A 21,032-nucleotide genomic window follows, 5' to 3' on the forward strand; every position below is an offset into this window, starting at 1 on the left:
CAGGAGTTTGATGGAAAACCATAGATATTAATGAATATGTTATGGGTATGATTCAATTCTAATTATGTGAAATATTTGCAATGGTATTGATGAACAGTTTGTTTTGGACCAACCACCATCCCAAGTTATTCCTACATGTAAGGTTTGATGGTCCTGTATGGAAGATACAATCTGGACATGGATTTACTGTTATGTGCAGTAGACCATAAAAAGTAGGTCACAATGATCTAGTAATAGTACGCGACACACTGCCATCCCAAGTTATTCCTAAATGTGAGGTTTGATGGTCCTGTATGCATCTGTATGAAATATATGGTCAGGACAAGGATTTACTGTTATGTGCAGTAGACTGAAAAGTGGGTCACAGTGACCTAGTAATAGTACGTGACACACCACCATCCCAAGCTGTTCCTACATGTGAGGTTTGATGGTCCTGTATGCAAGATATGGTCTGGACAAAAAAAAGTTAACCAACAGATGTACGGACAGACGGACGGACGGACAATTCCACACCATAATACTACCCATAATAGACAGGCGTATAAAAAAGGATCCAAGGCAAGTGTTTGCTTTGTTGTGAATTGTACTGTTAAACAAAAACAAAAAAAGCCCTGATAATGCCCAACAAAATGCCCATTTTAACTTTCTAAAAGATCATTCTTGTTATAACCACCTCCAAATTAACCATTAAAATAACTTTTTTAAGATGACTAGTAATTCAGATCGCATATATCACATTTAAGGTAATCTAATTAAAATAATCTCCACCAGTCGTCCAAATAATTATTGTAATAAACCCAATATTTTCAGGTTATAATACAATGAAAAATAATTCTTATAGTATAGTTGAAAATTACTGTTTAAAAATGGTTAATTTTCTGATTTTGATGCCAAGAAATCCTGTTTTAGTTTACCAGTACCAGTATCTAATTAAACATTTTTGTTACAGAAGCACGTCTACTAAATCCCTTGACATCTCAATCTTGGGCTCTTTGTGCTACTGAGCTCTAGTTATAAATAATTTTATAACAATAGTGCTCCCCACTGCACCCAGATTTTGGTCAGGATTATTGGGTACAGCCCTGTTCCAGTGTACTAAATTATTAAGTATATGTACTATTAGTCTATATAAAAGTATCATAATATCTTGGGAATAGATAATAGTACGTGTATTTGCACAAATAAACACTGACCTACTGTCAATGAAAGGTGCAGTTGCTTTTATTCTATGCATATTTTGACTGTATACCTAAAATTATGACACAAATTATATCTTCCTAATTTAGTGCAAGACTATCATGTATGGGTGACATTTTGTGTGCACCACCAAATAATACTTAAATAACACACACACAAACAAAATACTTATAAGCACTTTTATTGTTTTGTTTCTACTAAACATCAATATGTATATGGTATTGAGTAAGATTCCACAGTTGCCTCTAAACAAAATATTGAGTAAGATTCCACAATTACCTCTTAACAAAATAGATTTACAATATCAAGTACCGGTACATCAATACATAATATGTAATAAATAACAACAGTAGTCTTGGGATAATGTTAACAGACATAACACATGTAACACTTTTTATCCTGCAACGACTGTTTGTAAGCAAGGTCATAGAGTGCTACTTTCAGGATATTGCTTCTCACTTGATCCAAGCCTGAATCGACGTGTATTTTGGACTGATTTTCAGTGATTATTAATTTCATTATTTTCAATACAGTATATAAAAATAAACCTTGGTGTTAGTGTGGTCATAAAAAGACATACATATCTACTTAGTTAGAGTTAAAACCTAGTATTTTGATACAAGAAATTTAACATCTTACAAGGAATGATATCATAACTTGTTCGACATCATCCTGCAAAACTGCCAAAAATAATTTTTGCGTAGGTTGGTCATACATTTGTGTATGAAAAATTAGGAATAAATATGATTGTTTAATTTTATTTGATGGATAAACATAATAATACTTAAATAGATTAATGACATACTAGTAGGTTATCGGTTTTATCCTGTTCCGATTTAACAGGGAATTCACTCGGCAAGCCTCATGGAATTCTGTATTGTAACCATTACAGGATAAAGCCAATAACGTACATTTACCTGTTAGTCTCTATAGCTCTCAGAATGAACAGGGAATTCCCTCGACAAGCCTTGTAGAGTTTTGCATTCTTACCACTACAGGATAAAGCCAATAACGTACATTTTACCTGTTAGTCTCTATAGCTCTCAGAATGAACAGGGAATTCCCTCGACAAGCCTTGTAGAGTTTTGCATTCTTACCACTACAGGATAAAGCCAATAACGTACATTTACCTGTTAGTCTCTATAGCTCTCAGAATGAACAGGGAATTCCCTCGACAAGCCTTGTAGAGTTTTGCATTCTTACCACTACAGGATAAAGCCAATAACGTACATTTACCTGTTAGTCTCTATAGCTCTCAGAATGAACAGGGAATTCCCTCGACAAGCCTTGTAGAGTTTTGCATTCTTACCACTACAGGATAAAGTCGATAACCTTACAACATTAATCTGTTATTCTCTATTTATATATCTGTATATCATAGATAGTATTTTAAAGCTACAAGCTTAAGTGATACCCCTTTAAAACAGACACCCACAGGACCAAATAAAAAGTCTGGTTTTAAAGGGTATTTGGTTTAGAGAGGTTCTGATTTGCATTGGTGTTTAAAAAGGGACTGTGAAAAACATCTGGTTTTGATGGAATTCCAGTTTACTGAGGGTCTGGTTTTGAGAGGTTTAACTGTATATTATATAGATATTTAGCATTTCACACAAAGTATGTACACACAGGGTTCACTCTGCAGAAAAAGATAGCTATACTACTAGCATTAAATTTATCCAAAACTGCATTTAGCCACAACTTGTATTAGTAAGTTTTCTTTAATGACACCAATCTCTGAGCTACATAGAATTTATCAATATAATTATTATATTTCCCTTGATGTGAAATGAGCAGTCACTTTTAAATAAAATTAGTCATTGAATAATTATGCAATGAAAATGTGGGCCTTGTGGCGTGTCCAGGAAACTAGGTACCTGCGAAATGTGTGACTTATATCATTGTGTTCTATCATATCATTTCTTTCTTTTTTTAATTTAATGCGTTTAAAATAGTTTATTTTTTGTTTGGATTTTGCAAGATAGTAAATGAGTGTTTTACAATGGTATATCCAAAAGGATTTTATTGATGCCATTATATATGTGCTAGTTGCTACATGTATGCAATATATTATAACAAAATTAAATTCTCTGGGTATTTATAAAAAATATGCTGCAGTCAAAATAATATTTTAATTCTCCCAATAATAAAATGTAGGTCACACAGAGAAATGGTCCACAGTTATAACAACTAAAAATACATTATAATTCAGTTGACCAACAGAAAGTTTTGACATTTCTTTAGACACATAATTGCACTTGCATGACACATGAAAGACTTGGATAAAAGCGACAAAAATAAATAAACAAACTTGTACAAATAGGATATCATTGCAACTACCACAGTTAGCTCATAATAGTTACATGCTAGTACTAAATAAATAATAAATAAATAAATGAACCAACTATTCTGAACACAATCACAATTTTCTAACAATAAAATGCATGTGTATAGACCTTAATGAACAAATTATTGGTTTACTGTAACCATACTTTCATATAATTCTGCTGTTTGGGGGACATTTTAGAATGTATTTCCAATTCTTTCTTCTTTGTTTTAATAATATGCTATTGAAAGTGATTAAAGGTATTTGGGGGAAAACTCAAACAAACTGAAACACCAATTTTTAAATTGGGTTATCAGCAATTAAAACTATTAGAGTGTTAAAATAATTCACAAATAATTTGTATTGTTATAGCACAATGGAAGTATCCATGTGCCATATATCATTATCTTTCAGAGTTGGAACTGTTATTTCACTGAAAAAAAGAAGGATAATGTCACTGGTCGGTTACACCAATTGCTTAATGGATGTCACTTGTCAAAATTTTCTTTGCTTGGTTACACAATGGATTTGTGATATATTGTTTTTTTTGGATTTGTATGTTTTTAGTATAAATGGTAAAATTAAAAATGTTATATAAGAAAGTGAACATTTCATGTTTTTTGGTCAAATATAGATATCTCATTTTACAAAGTGTATAATTTCATATCACACTCATCATGGTGGCACAACTCGTGTGATGTGATTGCACACTTAATTCAATGAGATATAAAGCATATCTGACATACAATATCATCTATATATTTACCAAGATAACATTACAATATTTCTTTTACCACATCTATACACAGATGCTCTGATGAGATGAATCATTACTAATTATAAAAATAACCATACAGGACAAAACGAAACAAACAAAAAAACATTTAATAGAACTTTGCAAATCATAGCTACACACATACATGTGTAAGCTAACACGTGGATGGTATATAAGGATTTAATGCTATTCCACTTTCTACATTTTACAACAACTGGATATCAGGATATTTGGGGTTCAACTTCTATTATGCATCTAATCTAGTTTACATATTTGTAATCAGCTTAATATACAGCTGTATGCATTAAATCCCATTTATTTGTACAAAGGTCACTATATCTGAACACATACATGGACTATTAATATTACACTTCTTCAATAATTAACCATCAAAATTTAAAACAATATTTTGTATATTGTACAAATTTTTCAAAGAGCTTAGTTAATAAAAAATGTGTAAAGAAGAAATGCGACTATGTTTTTGTTTCTGCTTTTGCTTTTTTTTAATTTACAAAAGTATGGCCTGGAAGTTTAAACGTCAGTCATGTTTCTGAGAAGCCTTTTCTTCTAGCAAGTGAAAGCCACAGTCCTGCACTTTGATGAAGACCTTGCCTTCCAGATTGCCATGAATCAGGTATGGGCAGTCATCCTGAGTCAGTTTAGAGATGTCAATGACGTTCTCCACAAACAGTTCCAGGTTATCCTTACAGATCACCGTCTCTTGGTTGTACGTGCTGGCAACGTACTTCACTTTGTTCTTCATCCCAAAGAGAACCAAAGTCAGTTGGACTTTTATTGGTGGCCTGTCTGGCTGCAGACGTTTGAGCAGACGCAGACTCGTGCTGTCACTCTGTCTCCCTAAGTAGGTTCCGTACAGGGTAATGGTCGTGAAGTATCCCTTGGGATAGAACACAAACTGTAGGGGAATAATCTGTTGACTCGTCTTTTTGTGAGAGGTCGGCATGAACTGCACAGGAATGTCACAGTCTATAGAAATTCTACTTTCAATTTTGTTGACCGAGTTGTATTTGTCGAGTTTGAAGCTGTAGCACAGGCCGTAGTCGGCGCTGTAGTAGTTCCGATACAACTCCTCCTTGCTGGTGACGGCCCCTGAATCAATAGCAAGCGAGTGATGCTTGTAGCCAAGGTTGAGCTTCTCCGCGAACATGTCATGGTGTTCGGAGAAGAAAGACGAAGATTCTAAGTGAAGGAGATCCTTGGGCAGAATCATTGTAAATCGTATCAGTGGCAAGATGCTCTCCAGGTTCTCCTGCAGGGACTCCTTGTTGTGTTCAGAGCACAACCAAGCCTCCACTCTGTTCCACAAGTGGATTTCGTTTTCCACAATCAGCTCGGAGCTGCTGAGAAATTCGACGAGTTCCAATTTGGTCATCTCGAGCCAGTCCGGGGCCTGCAGGATGATGTCGAAGTTTGACAGGATGAACTTCAAACACAACTCCTGCAGCTCATCCTGGCTCGTCATCTTGGCATACTGATACCAAGTCAGGGTACGGTTTGTGTCTGGGGACTCCACAATATGTCTCAGCATATAATCAATGCACGACTCTCTAAGCACTTTAATTCCATATTTGTCTGCCAGCAGCAAAACAGGAAGGACTATGTCGGTTGTCATCTGTATAGAACCACTGTAGAGATACCTGTAATTAAAAAATGAGGACATATTATTATTTCTAAAACATTTTTAATGACTAGTACAAGTCCTAAAATTCCATTACCAATAGAAGCTAGATGATAGTCAAAATGCATGTATTCACATATGCCAGCTTTACTAATGGAAAGAATTAAGGATCATACAAATAGTATGTTCAGAAAATGGCGACTACAACCAAAACCCTCAATCCATAGTGTCTTAATTTGACTGTGTTACTGGCAGTCAATTTGACACTACTGACATTCAGTCCCACATTACAACTTTGTATGAAATACAGACATTACCACGCTAGTAGTGAATTACCTTTGGTGTACTATTTCATGTTTCCAAAATAAAAATTGCTCATAAACTCACAAAATATGGCTATTGCGTAACCAATCCATTTCTGTGAATGTTGAATAATATGAAATTTTTTCTTTAAAAAAAGATCGCCTTGCAATACCATTTGTAATACATTTTATTTGAAACTTCATATGATTGTTTGCCTAGCATCATTTCAGGAGAGTGATCTTCAGCTCGCTTCTGTTCATGGTTAAGGAAGGAAATGTTTTATTTAACGACGCACTCAACACATTTTTATTTACGGTTATATGACGTCAGACCACACAGACATATAGAGAGAGGAAACCTGCTGTCGCCACTTCATGGGCTACTCTTTTCAATTAGCAGCAAGGGATATTTTATATGCACCATCCCACAAACAGGATAGTACATACCACAACCTTTGTTACACCAGTTGTGGAGCACTGGCTGGAATGAGAAATAGCCCAATGGGGCCACTGACGAGGATCGATCCTAAACCGACTGCGCATCAAGCGAGCGCTTCACCAGTGGGCTACGTCCCGCCCCTTGCTCATGGCGAAGACGGACCATAATGTGTAACATAGTTTTACTATTTCCACTAAGAACCATCATGTTGTTTACCTCAGGAAGAGATCGAAGACAGGAATACACTCCTCTTCTTCTGTCAGTGAAATCTCTGCTTCTTCTGCCTCCTTCCAGCTTTTCTGACCCAACATAGCTCTGTAAATAAACACACATTATAAAACCAGTTAATAAAAGGATTCAACTTCAATAAAAAAAAAAATTAACCAACAACTTAAAGGAGACCGGACACCAAAAGACATGTAGTGTGTAATGGATTAAGTCAGCGTCAAAGACCGCATTACTCGAACGCACGACTCGCTGCGAGTCACCGGTCAGCTGCGCGTCTTAGGTTTGGGGTAAAAACAGAAGTGGGCGGGATTATGCATAGATCTGAACGAAAGCGAGGCAATATGTCATCGGTGAGAGTTATCAAGCAATACCGGTATACGTGTTGATTCTTTGGTTGTGCCTTTTAGTCGTCTTTTTTTTTTTTTTCTCCAGGTTTATTGGAAATTTTATTTACAAGATAATTAGTGTTATTATATACTGTCGACGTAATTATATGATGGTTAACTGTGCAGTGTTTAACAGCAACAGTAACAGCAATGTATCCCAAGAAACGGCCAAAATCGTGGTTTAGATTTCCAAAAAAACGAAAGTTGTTTTAAAACATGGACGCATTATTGTCATCGAACACCAACTAAATACAGCAGGTTATTGTACATTTACTATGTGAAAATTAAAACAAGTATGTACTTAAGATATACATTAAATAAAGTTATTGCAATTTGTTCACATACAAATATTTAAACTTCACATTCATTTACCTTTAATTACCAAATTAATTTTCACCGACAGCCCATAACGACTCCGTACTAACGTCTCTTGATCTTGTTGGTCTGTTAACCTCATAACAAAACAGCTTCAAAACGTGAATTATTACGTTAGTTAACAATGTTTATAGTCAGTCCAGTATGTTGTCATTCAAATTAAAATGCTAACACTTTGGCAGGAACAACATATGTACTCTGGCCAGAAGGAATGATGGTTAATTAGTTTTAAAGCTAATGCCGATTATTAAAGCATAATAAAATTGTACTTTTCAATGCTTTCTGTATGTCATATTAAAAATACTCTACACCAAATGATTGTTTTACCTACCCTTGGTTTCTGCCAGAGGGTGCGGAAGGTAAACTTACATGTATGTACTAAAAAATCTCAGAAATTAATGTGTATATATATATATATATATAGTTTTATTTTTTCGATAGATTATAGTAATATAATTGCTGTTTAAAATTTGTAAAAGTGCATGAAATAAAATGTCCAATAAAAAACCATTTCAAACCTATAACTACCCAATCTACTCCTTTGAATATATTTAGTTTTTACAGGCCCGTAGGAACGACTTTGGGAGGTGGTGGTGGTGGGGGGGGGGGGGGGGGGGGGGGGGGGGGGGGGGGGGGGGGGGGGGGGGGACACTGGGTATAAATGGACCGGGTATAAACTCGACATCAGATTTTGGTTACAATGGCAAAAATTAGTGATAAAAAAAGCTCACAAGTGTGTGTGTGTGTGTGTGTGTGCTGTTTTATTACGTACCCTCAAATTATTTTCTGGCAGTAAACCTGGTACCTTTGGCAGAGGTTGAAACAATTGGTCGTCTAATTTTCGACTGTTACCATAAAATAATATAATTAATCACTTTTGGCATCTAGCAATTTAAAGCAAATTAACAATAGTTACCACATAGAATAAGCATCATATATTATTTTGTTTTACCTGTAATATATTTTCATCAGGACTTCCTTCTTCCTCCATGAATGATTAAAAAAAATTACCATAGGATATATTGTAATTATTTTTATTTCATTCCAATATATAACAAATGTGTTTTATGTCAGTATGTGGAACAAACTACCTGAAACAGCTGGTTTGAAATCATGATTACAAAATCCTAAAGATAAAAGGAACTGGCTCCTAACCTCATCCTCTACATATTATCTACATTTGTACAGGCCTGTAGGAACGATATTTGAAGTGTGGGGTGAGGGGGAATACAGGTGAAGGATACAATCTAGATTTTTATCTTTGTATCATGTTTATTTATGTAGAGTAGTGAAAATTTAAAAAATACATTTTCATCCTAGAGTGTGTGATGGAGAACAAGCCCCTAGGCCCGCCCCTCCCCAGTTCCTACGGGCCTGTTGTATTTTATATTAATAAATTCAAAGAATACATAATAATATTGTCGATAAGACATATTAGTTGTAAATTGATTGTCAGTATGTTGCAACAGTATAATATTTTCCAACATTTCTGTGTTTCTGTACCCGGCTGTGGACAGTTTCGGCAGACTGGTAACCAAACACATTAAAACTTGGAGCATAACTAGTTAAGCTAACAAAGAAAATTGTGCTAATTTAGTTTTTTGTTAAATTATTATATCTTGCTTTGGTGAGGAGGGGACGCTTTTTGCAAATTTGCGAAATCGGTCTCTGAAATATCCATTAACGTGTCATATTTACATCTATGCTGAACAAGATTTATGATGAAATATTATTACATTTTGTGTTTTTCTTCTAATTAGATCCATTTGCTTCAGTTTACATTAAAAAAGTCATAAAAAATTATGTTTTAAAAAATGCTTGTATGCTAGTCTATGACCGTGTGGTTTCCTCGTCTTCGTCGGCAGTTGATTCATCCGAATTTTCGTCTAAGACAACATTTCCAGGATTAGGGACAAAGTCTTTGATAAGTGGTTCAAACTGACACTGTTTGATGCCATTAGCACCAGCTGGACACAATTCTTCGTCACTCGAATTGCTAAATTCGTCCATGCTGCTTGGTAGTTTCTTCAGTTTTCCTCTCATCGATGACGTCACGGGTCTAGCTCATCAATTGTCGACAGTTTCCAGCAAACATTGGAGATCGGCGAAAAAAAACCCAACCAAGACAGCCATGCTTAACTTGGTCATTAAGGGGTGCACGGTAGTTGCGTGTTGTGGTTTATGACGGCAAACAAATTCATTACGCTGTATATATAGTTTGGTGTCCGGTCTCCTTTAACATTATGGAGTAACAACTGCATATAACCTGATAAAACTAAAAGACTTGATATCATATGCATGATATTAAACCTGTTTTAAAACAAATGTTCAGTGTCTGAAGATGCATGGATACAGGTGTTCCATTTTCAATTGGCCGCCTACTTTTGTAAAACAATGTTAAAATACAAACATTCTTCTTTATTTTATTATGATATCTTCTTGCAGCATTATAACAAATTCAATATTTTTTAAATAACAATATTGGGCCGAATATATGAAGCATGCTTTCCTTACATGTATGTATTTAATTAAGCATTGCAAAAACATGTAGTTACATGTACACACATGTATTAAAGTTAAAAACAGGTTTTGTAAATATGACCAATTATGTTTTTGTAACTGTTATATGATGTTTTGTTTCTAGGTCAAAAGTACCTTTCTGATAACGCAAAGTAAAATGATTTGCCACAATATATGTACATACCTGAACATGTATGTAAATTCCCACCATGCCAAACAGCAATTCCACAAAACCATAAATACATGTACAACCATAATTTGTTTAGCCCACAATATACATGTAACTTGAAATGCAACTGATGTATTGTATGTTACTCAATGCTTAGAGATACCACTGTAAGATAAAAATGACCTTGGACAATAAAAAACCTGAAAACTTTGCAGTGTCTTGCTGAAGATAAAAAAGTAAGCTGATATTGTTCAACTTTTCCTTAAAGAACAAGAACGCTTTTTGGGTGGTGCTAAAATCCAGAATTTTGGTTAAATCTGGCACTTTTTCACCCTTGAATGAACATTCTACAACAAGAATGATAATAGACATACTCAAAGACTTCACTGGATGTGATGAGGACAAATTTGTGAACAGCGTAGCGACACCCGCCCACCCTGAGCATCAAGTCGGTGAACCTCTTGTCGTCATACAGGCTGACAAAGTGGGCAATGAACTCCTTCTCATCACTCAGCAGTTCTGACGATGGGTTTTGCATCTTGCCCGTACATAAATGTTTCGAGTTCACTGGTTGGACTTTGGACTGGCTCTGCATTTCAAATTGCTTCTTCAAGCAGAGAAACACATTTCCTACAAAAGATTGAATAACACCACCATTGGATTTTAACTAAGTATTAAAAAAGGTTTTAAAAGCATAGACTGGATTCACAAACAAGAAAAAAGAAAGTGTCAAATTTAAAAAACCCATCAATGTTGATGGCATTAATTTTTTTTTTTTTTAAAGAAGAAATTTCATATTTTCACAATTACAGACTAAAATTGGAAAAACATGTATTTCTTTAACTTCATACACCAATGATCAGTGTGAAGGCATCTATTAAAAATATTAAAATTTATAGATCTATTTAGGGAACATTTGGTCTAGTATTGCGTTGCAATTAGCTACATAAGTTTCAGAGATCGCTACACAAGTTTAAAACATTAAATAGTATTTGCTATTCACTTTTTAACTGACCATGTTTGCTAATCAAAATACTGAAAACAAAATGTTCCCTGCTATTTAAAAAATAAAGAAAAAACAAATCTCTGTGAATACAAAACAGTACATGTAAATAAAAACAAAGAAAAAAAAATATTAAAAAATTCCATAACAGTTTGAACTGATTATAATGAACAAATAAATGAAATAATGTTTTTGCATGCCACATAGAGTCGCCTGCAAAATAAATAAAACAAAACAAAATACAAAAAAATAAACAAAATAAATAAATAAAAATAAACAAAACTTGAAATACTACAAGTACATGTATACACATTTGTTTCTACACAGACCGGACTCTTGTAAACATCTAAAGCATCTAAAACATCTAAACATGTGCTGCATACAAATCACGTTTGTCAACATATATATATATATGTAAGCATGTACCTGTATAAACCTGACAAAGTAATTTAGGAATTTCAAGAAAACTTTTTTTTAAAACAAATAAATAAAAATCAATAAATAAATAAGACACTGTCACAGTACAATTAATCCTTTCAAATGATCATGCCGGCATCACCATGGACTAGGTGAATAACAAATAAATTGTATCTACAGTGAAACCTCTCAAAACCGGACCCTCTGTGCGGAATTCATTCAAAACTGGACATTTTTTGCAGGCCCCCTTTAAATATCTGTACATAAGAGAACCTCTCTAAACCAGATACCTCTTAAATTCTGACATTTTACTTAGTCCTGAGGACATCCGGTTTGGAGGAGTTTCACTGTACAATCAAACCTATACCTACATGTACATGTACTATTGAAATGCCCACCTAGTTTAAGAGATCCCCAATATTCTGCAAATAAAATACATGTATATGATACATTACACGTATTGTTAAAATTAAATATACTATAGCATCTCTTATTTATGAATAAAAGTTAAATACATTGTTGCCAGATTTGGTATAAAAAGAACCATAAACTACATTTAACAGTTAATCTATTAGTACTGCATATAAAGGGCAATGGAATTTGAAAGGAAGTTTACAACATATACTTAATCAATAACTGGTCAAACAGCCTGCACATAGTATGCAAGAATATAACATGTTTATTCTGTTTATAATGTCATATATAACAAAAACTTGGGACCCAGTATTTCGCCTGTTTCATATGGATTTGCACTGCAGCTGGAATATTTATATACGCATGCATGTACCTGGAATGTATCTTGGCTAGTTCTACAGGATTTCCTAGAGTCCATTTACTACAAGCTATACAATGGTTACATGTACATGAATGTATGTCCACAGTTTTGTTTGTTGGGTGCACTGTGATGGAAATCTCACCCATTCCCGGTCATCTTGACATGCCGAACTTAGTCTCTGATTCTGTTGTATCACCTGAAATCAGGATTCAAACACAACTACGGTAGTCTTTACCAGAACATGCACATACCAGAACAAATACATGCAAAGTCACTCATGCAGTTTACAATACAAATTCTTTCTTTCTTTTGTTTTGTTTGTTTTTGTTTTCGTTTAGCCCGGGCAAATTAAAATAAATGTAAATATACACAGATACATACATGTACACATACATTTTGTTTGAAAAACAATTTACACAACAGCTCGAGTGTCCCCTGGTTCTATTTTATTTATGTATGTGAGAATAGGTCTATCTAGAGTGAGATCTTAAATTTAAACTGTCAAACTCAAAATTCCACATTACTAAAGCATCATTAACTACAATGTACATTTTTGTAGTCAATGATCAACTGCTGTGTCTAAAATACACACATTTTCTTAAATCTGATGCCACAGACTTTTGTTTTATTATTTTTAATTCACTTATAACGTTACACAATGTACACTTACATACATGTATGTTTCTACAACTTTAGCTACAAGAAAAAACCTGACACCTGAATCCAAAACACAGACTGAATCAGTTTTGGATTGGGCTGTCAAGTTTCTTCTACATGTATGTATACTAACAGACTGAATCAGTTTTGGATTGGGCTGTCAAGTTTCTTCTACATTTCTTCTACATCACCACTAACATTTTGGGGGTTTTTAACTCAAAAAGGATCCAACCAAACTATAGATCTGCAGCATCAGATTTAGGAAAATCTGTGTATTCAAGACACATTACTTGGCGACCATGCGGTTGTTGAAAATTGACAAATTATAACATAAAAAACTCTGTAGCCCAGACCCAACATAAACAGAATAGGGTTAAAGGACAGTCGAGCTACCTACACTATAAAAATAATACCAACAAAAGACATCACTAAATTAAAATTTGTTGAAAACATTAAATAAAGCATAATTTTTTTATATTGTTAATCTGCAACAAAGTATACATAAATAATAATAAATTTACAGACAAAAACTATATGCACAAATTACATACATGTATACATGTACATCATGGAGAGGGTAATTAATAAACATAATTTTTTTGTATCCCATTCTGAAAAACATATGCCCATGCACATCTGGCAACTCCCCTGCGCGTGCTGTAACCTCACTGTGGTGCAGGGGTGTAACATTCTCTTTGAGAATGGCCAATACAGCACAAAATTGAAGTTTTGAGTAAAATTCAGTATCCGTAAAATTCTGTGATATTTGTGTTTTTGCACAGTTCTTTACACTGTTTTTGTTTAAGTCTTGAATTTTTATATTGATGTTGATTATCACTTTATTTATTTGCATTACCATAGTTTGACACCCAATAGCCGATGTATTTTTTGTGCTGGGGTGTCGTTAAACATTCATTCATTCATTCATTCATTTAATCTGGCAACTGTTTAAAAACAACAAGTAAATTCTTGTCAAGGGACTGCTCATGATTTATGTGCATACAGGTAGACTAGTGGTATCTTTTTCAAATATAAACAAGTACATACATGTACAAATAGCTTGAAATACCAGCCTGCAAAAAGCAATCATTTTTTTAGACGAGCTCATAGGTGAAATAGATTCAAGCCCACTGTCCTGGGACACTCCTCAGTTATATGGGCTGTCTGCCCAGGACAGTGGGTTAGTGGTTAATGAGAGAAGGAAGGAAATGTTTTATTTAACGACGCACTCAACACATTGTATTTACAATTATATGGCGTCAGACATATGGTTAAGGAGCACACAGATATTGAGAGGGGAAACCCGCTCTCGCCATTTCATGGGCTATTCTTTTCGATTAATAGCAATGGATCTTTTATATTCACTATCCCACAGACAGGGTAATATATGTCCTCTGGTAAAGCTGTATCCTAACCGGTCGCGAGCAATATGAGCTATGATTTTAGAAATCATGGATTTCAATTGTCGTATCCTAACCGCACGTGTGTCATCAGTGTCTTGTTTGTGGTAATATTCTAAATTTTTGGTTGCCGAGTGATCTTTAGCATTTGATACATGCAGATTTGTGGACCCTTTGATCCACGCATCCGAAAAATTGTGATTATACTGCATTTCTTTTTGAACTTTTTTGCAGAGCGAGCACGCCATACGTATAACCTCGCCTTCAAACTGTAGCCACAAAGAGGCATTTGTTTGAACTAAATCCTCCTTTTGCCATTTTAATTCAGTGCTAGATTTTGAGATACTACTCTGCGGGATATTCGTCTGGGAATTTTGGGGGCAGGATTTAATCAGCGGCTGCCGCCGCGGATACCAGGAACAGGGACAATTGATTTGTCATTATCGGTACCTGTCTGTTCTTTTACAGCAAAGACTGAAATTATTTTGTTCAACATCCTTTAATTGTTAACCACGAGGCAAGATGAATTGCAAACTTTAAACGAAAACGCCACAGGAAGTATACGCTAAGTACGAAACTTGTCAAAAGTTCAATTACTAATATGCGTGACATCACTTTTTACAATGTAAGTTCACGCAAAATCGAGACTATGAAAAATCCTACTAAACAGGTACGCAGACTGTAGATGAACTTCGTGTTGGACTGTCAAGTGCCCCGCGAACCGGTTCGAATCCCACTGGTACACATTTGTGTTTTTTCATTCGTAATCAATATTTTTTTTAAATCGGTGCATTAAGTGTATTTGACTCCAAAACAGCCGGCTTTTACTACAACGCGAGCTTCGGACATGATGACCGGCGCAATCGACATTGTTATTGACAAGTTACAAATTTGTACTGGACAATGATCGTGACCGGCCGCTTATTTCAAGGCTTGTATTGTTATAGTCTGTTCAAATAAAGTGCACAAATCACCTGTTTACTGATATATTTCTTTTAATTTCAAGAGTAAACACCACCTTGTACATCAATGAGAGCCAAAACAAGTAAATGCTAAATTAGGTAGACTATAATTAAATAGATATTTACAAAATATTTACTTGTTTGTTTAACATGTAAGAAATAATCGACGAAAATCATTTTTATTCTATTTCCGACAGCACTATAGTATATTTCAAAGATATATATACATGTACACTGCTGTATATTTAATAAACTATTTTTAAAAAATACATTATATTACATGTAGTATGTGTATTAATTGTGTGAGAATGCTCAAGCTCTCCGAGAATTAATAAAAACACGTTCACAAAACACTAGTAAAAACCACCAGCTATGAATTTTTAACAGTAGTCACTTAATACCTTGATCTTTCTCATCAACTCTTCTTTTTTTTGGCTTTTTTTACTGTATTAAATTTTATAAAATCATACATAGTGTGAGTTGGATACTCCCCTCCCCCCAATCTAAAATCCTGGCCAGTGTCAGTGCTTTTTCACAATCACAACAATGCAAAAATTGCATGTTACTTGTCCATAATTATTTACTGGTATTTGAAATTTTATTAAAATATGCACACATGTGATATTGGTTTTCATTTTTATATATAAGTATATATATACTAGCGGAAAAAAGTAACTGTGTATGGTTATCATGTTGATAAAAACATAATTTCAAGACATAAAACGATGAAACGATCAGATAGCATGGTTAATAGGCAAATCTGCAAAACTTCAATTCATTTAAAATGTCACAGCATCCGTCGTTTCATTGGTATTGGGGATGAAAGACACGGGGGTAAAAAATCAGTTCACAAAGTTAATAGCGCGTATGGCCATGGTGCGTCGATGCAGGCCTGGTACCGTCGCCTCATAGAGCCTACCAAATTGTTGAAGAATGCCTGGGGAATGCCGTTCCAGATCTGGACTAACGTCTGACCCAGCGCTGCCAACGTCACCGGCTGGTTAGGCAGCGCACGTACACGACGTTGCATCTCATCCCAGACATGCTCGATTGGTGCAAGATCGGGTGAGACTGCAGGCCACTGCAACACATCGGTATTCTGCTGAGCTAGAAATCCCTTACCACCCGGGCGACGTGAGGTCTAGCGTTGTCTTGCTGAAGCGTGATGTGACGTTGCTGTCTTTGCACAAATGGGATGACGTGAGCCTGGATAATGTCGTCACGGTAGCCTACGGCGTTCAAATTGCCATCGATGACCACAATAGGTGTTCGTCCAGTTGACGTGATACCACCCCAAACCATGACACTGCCTCCGCCAAAAGCACGTCGCTCCACAATACAGGCGTCACTAAAAACGTTCTCTAACACGACGATAGACTCTTGAACGGCCGTCGCTGCTGTCTAAGTGAAACCTGGACTCGTCTGTAAACAGAATACCCGCCCAGTGTCGGCGATTAAAGCGCAAGTGTCTTCTACACCAAGCCTGACGTGCTACACGATGGCGTCTTAGCAAAACTGAACGGACAGCCGGACGTCGCGAACAAATACGCTGTTCACGTAATCGATTCCGTACAGTTCTGGGGCTGATGGCACGCAATCCAGGAATGGTCCGCACTGTCAGACTTTCCGTTTGGAAGTGATTCCTGAGGTGCACGAGTCGGGTATGATTGTCCTGCTGTCGTGACGTCACGCGTGGACGACCTGCACGTGGTCGGTCTCTGACATTACCAAATTGTTGAAAACGTCGCGACAAAGCCTGAATAGTGTTTATGTTGACACCAAATTGCGTAGCAACAGCGCAATGGAGCATTTCAGCCTGGATCATACCAATTGCGCGAAGGCGGTCATTTACATTTAGCCTGGGCATTGCTCTACGACCACTTTCAACCGAAAAAACCTGCTTTTCTGTTCCACCGGTTGCCAAACAATGACCCGACAGTAGCAAAGTCGACAAAAGCTGGAGCAGTAAAATGTTGGGCGGAAAAACCTTGAAAAACAGACCCATGTCCAAGAAGCGAAACGGCACGTGCCAATACGGAATTGACCCCGCGATTGTGTGGCGGTGCGTTCACTGGTCAACTGTGCAAAACATCAGGCTAAAATATTGAGCCGTGTTAATTTTATCTGATGTTTCAAGTTACACTGTTACTTTTTTCCGCTAGTATATATATATATATTAAAAACTATTATCATGTTTCTGAATCTGGATTAAATGCAAAATACTTGAAGTCCTTCCCACAGGCTGTGCGGTGTTTCTGCCAGAAAGAAATGTTTGGGTATGGCGCTATGGAATTGACTGCCTCCCCCAGAAAGAAAATGGGTTACGTTTTGGGTTAGGGTAAAGAAAATCATACAATAATGACAAGAGTCATTAACTTTGTCAAAGTGTTAAAGGGACATTCCTGAGTTTGCTGCATTGTAAGATGTTTCTGACTAATAACATATTTCTACAATTAAACTTGCATATTAAATATATTTTCTGTTTAGAATATCAGTGTCTGTATATTCAATGTGGTTCTGGTCATCTTAGTATTTCTAAGAAGTCCAAACTGGATTTTGTCTTCAAATAATTTCGTACGTAAGAAAAAACTATATTTTAGGAAACAAGATGAAATTTAACCTAGTACAAATATTAGAACGATCAGAAACACGTTTAATATACAGCCACTAATATTTTATGCAGGTAAATATATTTGATATGTAATTACAATCTTTAAAAAGTCCTGTTAGTCGATAACATCTTAAAATGTGCAGCAAACTCAGGAATATCCCTTTAACTTAAAAAAAAAAAAATTGGGATGTGGCGCCATACCCATTTTAGTTTTACACTCTGGTAGAAACCCTGATCAGGGAATGTTTTTTTTTTCATACTATGGAATTTGCTACAAGTTATTTATTTCTGCGTCAACTGTTTTCTACAAAAAGAGTATTTCAAAAACACTTTTAGTTTCACTTTTCTTCTTAAGTATGTCAAATAAAACTGAAATTATTTACAACAAAAATAAATCTGTAGGATGGGAAGGACTATAAATTCGTAGATGTACATGTACCAGCTAGTGGCAATAAAACCATATTAAGGCTTATCCATTCGACTGAAAGTGACATAACATTTACCTGAGAATTAAGTATGACCTCTTCACACACTATCAGTATCATAGTATGAATGGGGATGGGGGGGGGGGGGGGTGTTACACGTGGTCCTGCAATGTACTTGCATGTTCTGGAAAGTCAACAGACTTCATTATGTTTATTGTTCAGTTCACAAAGTATATTTTATTTTTAACAATAAATAAATCAATAAAGAAAAAGAAACCTATTGAAATTGAATAAACTATCAGTGTTTCTGCCAGAAAGAATTTTTGGGTATGACGCTATGGAATTCAATGCAACCACAGTCAATAGGGGGTATAGGGGGCATCCCCCAGAATGAAAATGAGTTAAGTTTAGCGTTAGGGTTAAGAAAATGATACAGTAATGATAAGAGTAATTAATTTTGTGAAAGTCAACTTAAAAATAATAAAATTTGGGTATGGCGCCATACCTGTTTTACCCTCTGGCAGAAACCCTGACTATATACTCAGATAATTATATAGTCCACTACAAAAACAATAGTGACATGGAGAATGAAAAATTCCACAGCAATCTTCACGGCACTGCCGATTGCCGCGGTCAGTTACAGGCGTTGAGGTTGGCTGTTAAGACTATTATGTTGCGCAAATATAATTACAGGTCCATACTCACATAAACTGAACAATCCCTGGTATTTCAAAAAAAAAAATTCCCATAACTGGCGATGCAATTCTGTTTGATCGCGCATATATTCCAAGATATAATTAGCATAACATATAATGTTATAATACTTACCATTACAATATTAAAAATATTCATCTGAAATCTAATACACTCACATCCATTGTATACACTCAAGATTTGGCCATTTTGCATTTATCAAGTGACTCATCACACTGATCTAACAAAAATGGTCATACTGATCAAAGGGAAATAACTCTGTTTGATATTTCAACGTAGGCCAATGGTTATAGAGGTTGTGCCATTTTTTTTTTTGGTAGTCTAAAGCTTTAGCTTGCATTGTGATCACATGCATTTGTTTGTGATCGTTTTTTGGGGTGTTTTTTTGGGGGGTGGGGAGGGGTGTTGTTTTTTGTATGTATAGAACAATTTCAGTGGGGGTTTTTAAATTATTATTTACATTGCTATTTTAGTTTAGAAAATACCCCTACCCTCCAAAAAACCCCTCAAACAAACTGTTGATAAATTTACTTAAGTGGCAGAATCAAAGCATTAGGTCTATACACAGCAGAATAGTTGTTTGTTTTGTTCGTGTGGTTTTTTTTGTTTTTTTTTTTTTTTTTTGGTGTGTGTGTGAGTGATAAAAAGGACACTTCAAAACTAACAAGTTATTATTTATAATTACAGCCCAGCTTTCTCATTCCTTCATTTAAATAAAGAATTAAGCAAATTAACCCCTTCATAGTCCATTACTTGACGTGGTGAGGGGGCTTGTATGTCTCAGTGACCCAGAGAGCTATGCCAGCAGGAGCTTTGGCTTCTGTTACAGACACCCAAGTTGGACTGGTCAATGGGTAGAGGCTAGACTGATATGGACTAAGGGTGAGGTAATCCTAACAGAAACCTCGATTGCTGAAGTCAGAGGTATTGGGCCGCACGGTGCACTCTAATGTACCACAATACCATGCATGCAACTTGCCCGTGACAATGTTACATCTTGGACTCAAGACTGGTGCATAACAATCAACAAAGACAAGTCAGCTGCCACTCTTTTCGCTCTCTCCACAAAGCAGGAAGCAGGCAACCTAAAACTTGATGACATGCCTCTCCAGTACGAGGACCAACAGACATACCTGGGTGTCATTTTTGACAAAAGACAGACCTGGAAACCACAAGTGGAGAAAGCCGAGGCCAAAGCTCGAAAAAAACTTGCCATAATGAGAAAACTAGTTAGCATCAAGTAGGGTGCTGATCATAACATACTAAAAAGAGTCTACCAAGGAGCAATCAGACCACATCTTGAGTATGGATCCAGTGCATGGTCAACAGCAGCAAATTCACATCAACAAAACTAGGCAGGGTTCAAAACCTAGCACTCAGGATAATAAATGGAGCAATGAGGTCAACTCCTAATTGAGAAAATGGAACAGCTCACTGGCATTGTACCCCTCAGCAAACGCTGGGACTCCAAGCTCATGATACAAGCCATTAAGTTCAAGTCTTGTACACAACAACCAATGAACAAGAGAATGAAATGATCATCCCTGCAACAGACTCAAAAGAACAAGCTTTCATAAACAGAGCAAATAATCCCTGAGGCAACATAAGGGACAACTCCCAGATAAAATCCATCAAGTTAGTACAGTCAGCTGCATCCCACCATGGGAACCACAATTGAACAATGTAAAGATCTGCACACTGGTCCAACACCTCAC

The 21,032-nt window shown here is 35.8% G+C and overlaps 1 protein-coding gene across 10 annotated transcripts; it reads right to left on the reverse strand.

The window, feature by feature from the left end:
• Positions 1–1,362: 1,362 nt before the first annotated feature.
• Positions 1,363–19,560, reverse strand: LOC121370994 (BTB/POZ domain-containing protein 17-like). Of its 10 annotated transcripts, none has more exons than XM_041496574.1 (6): positions 19,432–19,560; positions 12,691–12,744; positions 12,172–12,195; positions 10,728–10,983; positions 6,892–6,990; positions 1,363–5,953 (listed from the first exon to the last, which is right to left on the reverse strand). In XM_041496574.1, the coding sequence occupies exons 2-6, from the start codon at positions 12,692–12,694 to the stop codon at positions 4,834–4,836; spliced, it is 1,503 nt and encodes a 500-aa protein (XP_041352508.1). In that variant the 5' UTR covers positions 12,695–12,744; positions 19,432–19,560; the 3' UTR covers positions 1,363–4,833. The 10 variants fall into 10 exon arrangements, with proteins under 10 accessions (XP_041352508.1, XP_041352517.1, XP_041352515.1 ...); XM_041496583.1 differs by having other exon boundaries at positions 12,145–12,195; XM_041496581.1 differs by having other exon boundaries at positions 12,637–12,744.
• Positions 19,561–21,032: the final 1,472 nt, after the last annotated feature.

This window comes from Gigantopelta aegis, chromosome 4 (genome assembly GCF_016097555.1).
Source record: "Gigantopelta aegis isolate Gae_Host chromosome 4, Gae_host_genome, whole genome shotgun sequence".
In the NCBI taxonomy this organism is placed as follows: Eukaryota; Metazoa; Mollusca; class Gastropoda; order Neomphalida; family Peltospiridae; genus Gigantopelta; species Gigantopelta aegis.